This window comes from Pygoscelis adeliae, unplaced genomic scaffold (genome assembly GCF_000699105.1).
Source record: "Pygoscelis adeliae isolate BGI_AS28 unplaced genomic scaffold, ASM69910v1 Scaffold358, whole genome shotgun sequence".
Taxonomy (NCBI): domain Eukaryota; kingdom Metazoa; phylum Chordata; class Aves; order Sphenisciformes; family Spheniscidae; genus Pygoscelis; species Pygoscelis adeliae.
Window position 1 is genome coordinate 307,009 of NW_008825429.1, and position 6,000 is coordinate 313,008.

General features: G+C 47.0%; 1 protein-coding gene across 1 annotated transcript in view; it reads right to left on the reverse strand.

The window, feature by feature from the left end:
* Nucleotides 1-6,000, reverse strand: part of TTC28 (tetratricopeptide repeat domain 28) — a 185,672-nt gene that overhangs the window by 23,396 nt on the left and 156,276 nt on the right. The window contains exon 13 of the mRNA XM_009330830.1: nt 4,067-4,207. Coding sequence (XP_009329105.1) covers nt 4,067-4,207 — 141 coding nt within the window. The remainder of the gene's footprint in view (nt 1-4,066; nt 4,208-6,000) is intronic.

Below are 6,000 nucleotides of genomic sequence, written 5' to 3' on the forward strand. Positions count from 1 at the left end.
CATCGGGCACTTGCCTGATGATCTGGACTCTTGGCTGACTCTGGCTGCCATCCCCAGGTCTGCCCTGCTCCCTTCACTGGGTACTGTGGGACGGGGTCCTGCTGGTGTGGCCCCTGCCCCACAGGCTCTGCTGCTGCACCTGGCTCCTGGCTCCCCATCCACTAGAGAGCCGCTGGTCCTCGCTGTGCGATGGTGACAGCCAACAGGGCCAAAATCAACACAAAGGCAGGGTCCCACACCAAGAGGAGAGGGGAGATATGCTCAGACATCATATGATGGTCTTGAGGATGAAAGCCTGCGCAAAAAGAGATGAAGCAGTATCTTGGCGATAGCCACGTTTTTACTGCTGCTGAGGCTCCATGTGAATTGTAACCACCTTCTGCTAGATTCCTCTGGCTGGATTCATAGAGTTTACTCCTACTGGGCACTGAGCTTGCTCTGGAAATGTCCAGCTATGCTTGTAGGACTGGCCATGGACCCTGAGCGTGCTGACTCTGCTGGAAAAAAACAAGCTTTTTGCAACCGTAAGGGGAGCTGGGAGATAGCAATGGCCTTGGCAGAAGTGAATTCAAATCTCAAGTTATATTGCTCCTTACCTCCCAATTTGCCTTTTACAAATTCTCACCATGCTGCATTGCAAAAATTGCCCTCAAGGAAGTATATTTTACCCTTTGAGCAGTGTCAGGGCTGATTCTCATGTTTTCTGCAGGTACATGGAAGGAGAACAAACTGCATCCCCATGATGGTGGAGAGGCCAAAGAAAAGGTGGGGGAGCTACATTCAGGTACAGGCAGCAATCAAGTCCCTTGCTGGAGCCGAAGACAACTAGCAGGGAGGAAATCAGATTTTACTCTGGAAACCCAACAAAAGTCTAAGAGCCCTAAGAAGCAGAGAAAACAGAAGCTGCATAAGACATGAGCAACTGGGACTACCTTGGGGGCTATATCAGTGGCATACACAGCTTAGACAGCTATTGGCCCAGTACTGAGATCACTGCAGTGTCCCTTCAGCGCTTCTTTCTCCTCCAAAGTCCATTTCTTCTCAAAAGTTCCTTAAGTTAACTGCCAGACCCCCACAGTTTTGCTTTTCTAAGCAGAACTGCCAAAAAATCATACTATTCTCTGCTTAAAAGCCAGGTTACCTGATGACAGCAGCCAGAGAGCACCCGTCCCAAACCAAGGACTTCCTTTCAGTCACCCGCTTGTTGCCAGACACGGAGACTGGATGGCTCCAAACAGTCCCAGCATCTCCAGGGCCTCATTTTCTAACGTGGGACCTTAACAGCATGTGCAATTCCTGTGCGTGAGGGAACTTGCACTGGCCCCAAGCCATGCAAACTCCCTTGAGGATCTCCAGCATTCAAGCACAAGATGTGAACATGCATTCAGGCCCCACATGAGGAATGCAGGGCCTGCCTTGGCAGTAGGGAAGACAAGTTCCTATTCTCAGCTCCAAGCAGGCCCTACTCCTCTTTGTCCCCTGCAGTGCAGAAGCCAAAGCAAACAGATGCCATACCTTCAACCACTGCTTGTGAGCCACAATTTTACCATCCTCTGAAGTGCTACAGCAGCAACAATCCACTCAGCATTGACCTACAGCTACATGAACTTACTCCAGTACTAGCTGGCAGAAAAGCCATTGCACAGAGGAGGTGAGCTGGAGGTCTGGAGCTGCAAGATCACAGCTTGTACTCTTGCTAACCATTCAATTCTGTTGCTTAACCAAAGTCTAAGAGCTCACAGTTCCTTGTTAGAGCTCTAGGCCAGTGCACAGAAATGCTGCCTGCTCCCGTTTTATTTCTTAATCTGCTCTCTTCCATGCAGATTTTCATCTTCTTCCTTCCCGGAGCTTCATGGCTCTTGCAAGGATGTCTCCTTGTTGTCCCAAGCTCGGTATGCTGCATGCCATGAGCCATACCACTCTCTGGACAGCTTGATTATAAAGAACCACACAGTATAGCAAGAGGCCAGCTAATGCTTTCTACAGTGTCCTTCTAGACTCTGTAGCCTCCAGTTTGATCATCTATGGGACTGGAGCAGATGTTAAGTACAGGATGTATTGAAAGGCTTGGGCAGGACCACAGCATCTACTCTGAATTCAGGGCTCAGCAAGCCAGGTGCAAAACAGATGTGGCAGCGTTAGCTCTGCCACTAGAGCCCCTTGGTATGCCCCCATCTGCAGGCAAAAGGTGGGCAGGCAGGCAGGCCGGCCATACAGCAGTGTCTTCTCATTCTCTTCATCTCAGTGCTCACAGAAAGAACATCAAAGATATGGCTGCTTCTAGTGCTCCTCCTCATGCTCTTGTGAGAGTGCTTTTAATTAAGTGTCCAAGTTGGCCCATCCCTGAGCTTCTCCTAAAAGCTGCGAAGTAGTTACCTCACAAGGCACCTGAGGTAAGCTCCTGGATGTGGGTTCAAGGTAATGCACTTGGCTCCTATTACTCTGCAGTGTTCCTGAGGATTAGCATTCCCTGGAGCAGAATCGGATCGTATTTTTCCCCTGTAATCAGAGGGGCATTCTCCTGTCCTTCTAAGCCTGATGAATTAGCAAAAATCTCAGCAATCCTGGGGATCTGCCTGTCTGATCCCAAACTAGCAAGTACTCATCGTTCATCATCAATGCAGCAGCTTGAACAGATACGCATGTCAATTCTGGAAAGAGAAACAGGCCAGTTGTTGGTGCCAATAGGCAGCTCCTGGTTTCATGGGGATGCTGTTACAGCTCACAAGCTCCAGTGATGGCTCACAACACTGCATGCTGATTGCATTTTCTTTTCCAGCTGAGAAAGGCCTGGGGTATCCTGTGCTCACAACCCATGCTGGAGCACAGATCTAGCCAGAAACCCTGAGTTGCGTCATGCAGCCCCTCTTCACTGGGGGAGTGGTAACACTGGAAAAATTTCATCTTCAATTTTTGTTTCGAATGCTTGCCCTAATCAGCACAGTAATTTGAAAGATTGAGACCTGATCAAGTTGTAAGAGGCAGAAAACGAGTGGAGACTGTGCTGCTAGCACAGAGTCCTGTAACTCTGGAAATGCAACATATTCCCAGCTAATTAGTACAACAGTTAAGATCAACAGAAACAAGTATTTCCATAGTAAGTGTGTAGCAGAGAGCTTGAAGCTCCACACCTCACAGACAGCAGGGACAGAACAGAGTTCCCCTGCAATTGTTCAAACAATCAAAAACAGTGCTTGGCCAGGAGAAAAGCCAAGCCTGGCTGCCCCTCAGGACAGAGTTATCACTTAACAATTGCTGACAAGTCCTTGCTGGCTATCACCTTAAGCTATCAAATTCACCTTGAAATGCAATGAACATGCCACCCCCTACATCTCCCAAACCAAGCTACTGAGTTCTTAAGTGAAATACATAGTCTTATCTAGGTCTCTGCCTGTGCCTGGGGTCCTCCCTCCCACAAGAGGCACAACAATACTTTCAGTTCTTGTCCTGCCTCCTTCCTACTGAAAATGTCTATTTCTAAAGAAGAAAGCAATAGGACCCCATGCCTTTCAAGGACCTGGCAGGGCTTCTTTGTCCCTCACATCCAACACTTGAGTCTGTAGAACAAAACCAACCCCCAACAGGCCACCTTCCACCTTTCTGTGGAAGGCCACCAGGCACTCGAAGCTCCCAGGCTGGATGCACATGCAACACTAGGCGGTAATGGATTCTCAACCCCATCAGGAGCAAGACGCAGAGCTCTCCCCTGAGTGAGGGAGAAATTCTCACTGCACCACACGAACACAAAAGAAAAGGACAGAAGGGAAATGCCTACAGGCCCCTCTGCTCAGAAGGAGAGAGTGCTGCACAGTACTAACATACGGACCTTATTCCTAAGAGAGATGCTTAATGTTCCCCGTACATCCATGCTGTGAAGAATGGATGGTTACTGCAACCATAAAGGACAGTATCAGTTTGCTGCTCTGTGCCCCCACAACTCGGGGCCATAGGGAGACCACGAGCAATGGCATCGGCTGCACCCTAAACTTGCAATTTAGAGAGAAGCCCGTCACCACGACATCTCATTCTGCTTGCTGGTCCTCACAGCGCCCTGCTGTATTCTCACCTGTTCAAGAGGTTGTTCCTGCTGCCCATCCTCAGGAAGCCAGTTGGATCAGTCATTGAGTTCAGCTTGTTATTCATCTCCTCAAACTGTTGGTCCATGATATCCCCAGCTTCACTCTCAGTCTCGCTACTGGCACAGGCTCTGCAGGGGGAACAGCAGGGTCAAGGAGTCATTGATGCAAGACAGAGCAACAGCTTCGTGACAAATGCTCAGCCAGTTTGAGAGAAAATGTTTTTCAGACACAACCTCAACCAAATGTTACAGTCAATTTTTCCCTGGATTGCATCACCTCCTCCTGTTAGGCATACAAGAGAGTAACAACCCCATTCCCTCCTCTTCTCCTAGGCATTCTTCAGGGTTTAGAGTGGCACACACTGATGGAAATACAGGACCCAAATACCCATGCACTGCAGGTATGGACTTTTGAAGCTGTAGCACTACACAGAATAGCTGAGGTCTGCAGGAAACACCAACTCAGCCTTTGATTTGCCTAAGAACATGTGTCAGTGCATCCTTTTCAGATTTCGAGAATAACAACTCCAAGCTCTGTATGCTTCCTTCACTGGCAAAGTGCAACATAAAAAGGGAGCTGTGTTGCTGCTCCTGTTATACAAACAGGGAAAGCACAGAGAAAAAAAAAATTACTGTATCAATGCCACTAGGACAGCAGCAATACAGAGAGAAATAGAGCCTAAAATTTCTATATTTTCCAACTCCTGACATTAATATCTAAATTATCATCTCAGTGTAGGCTTTCTGTCAAATTGCTGTTAGCATTTTTTCTTCTTTCTAAAAGCAGAAGGCAAACACAACTATTGTATGTGCATTTTTAACAACCCCTCCCTTTAATCTAATAAATAATTTGCATATTATATGGTGCATCACAAACCTTTGAATTTGTACACTTAAGCTAAACCTGCTATGCTACCTGCTGAAGCCGTCTTGCATCTCATTTCTACTTCCTTTTGGGTTCCTGACAGCTTGGAGCCTTTCCTCAAGGGCACATTTTCCAATAAAGAGCACACGAACTCAATTAACACACAACATGTACTTGTGCAGGTACCTAGAGCTGTCCCTGTGTTGCTGTATGAACCACAGGATATCTTTGTAAGCATACTTCCAGGTCAATATAATTTAATAACCTGAAAGAATAAGTCCTGACAAAAGCCAATCACTTTATGAACACTGAAATGGGGCTAGCTGAACAACAGCCAAGACAAAAGAAAAAAAAAAAAGGGGGGAAAAAAAAAGGGAAAAGAAAAGGTTGTCAACAGCTGCCTCCTGCACGTTTTTCCTCCAGCTGCAGGCATGCTCAGTTTTGAGTCCTGGCACAGTTTTGAGTAACACAATGAGTATTTGGAGCTCCTTAAAGAGGCAAAAAATCTTGAGTTCATGAACCCAAAAGAGCAGGCCACATGCTCTCCCTAAAGAGAAAAGAGTCTGTCCCAACACAAGTTCAAGCAGACTTTAAAGTCTCTCACACTTTATTTTTTTTGCAAGTATGTGTTATTTGTCAGCTTAATTAGACCAGCTGAAAGGAACCATTTCTAGCAGAAAGCGAAGGCTGCAGTGTGGAACTGAACACCACCACAGCAAAATCCTGATGACACATCCCATGACAGCATCCCTTCCTCTCCAGGAGCAGAAAATAGGAAGATGTGCCACTCTGGAGACACAACTGTACCTATAAACATGCTTACAGCATTATGGAAGGCAATGGCACTTAAAGTTGAACACAAAAGTACACAACTATAGTGCACTTAAGCAAGCTATGAAGTGAGAAGTCAAACAAAAGTTTTCACGTGTGTGCTATACACATTTAAATCCCTCTGTTCTTTGCTGGTAGGCAGAGAACAGGTTCCAGGGACTGCAGATGACAGCTTCTCCTGGGGGTCTGGTGTGCTGGAGCATGGTGGCAGTCAGCAATGCTGTAG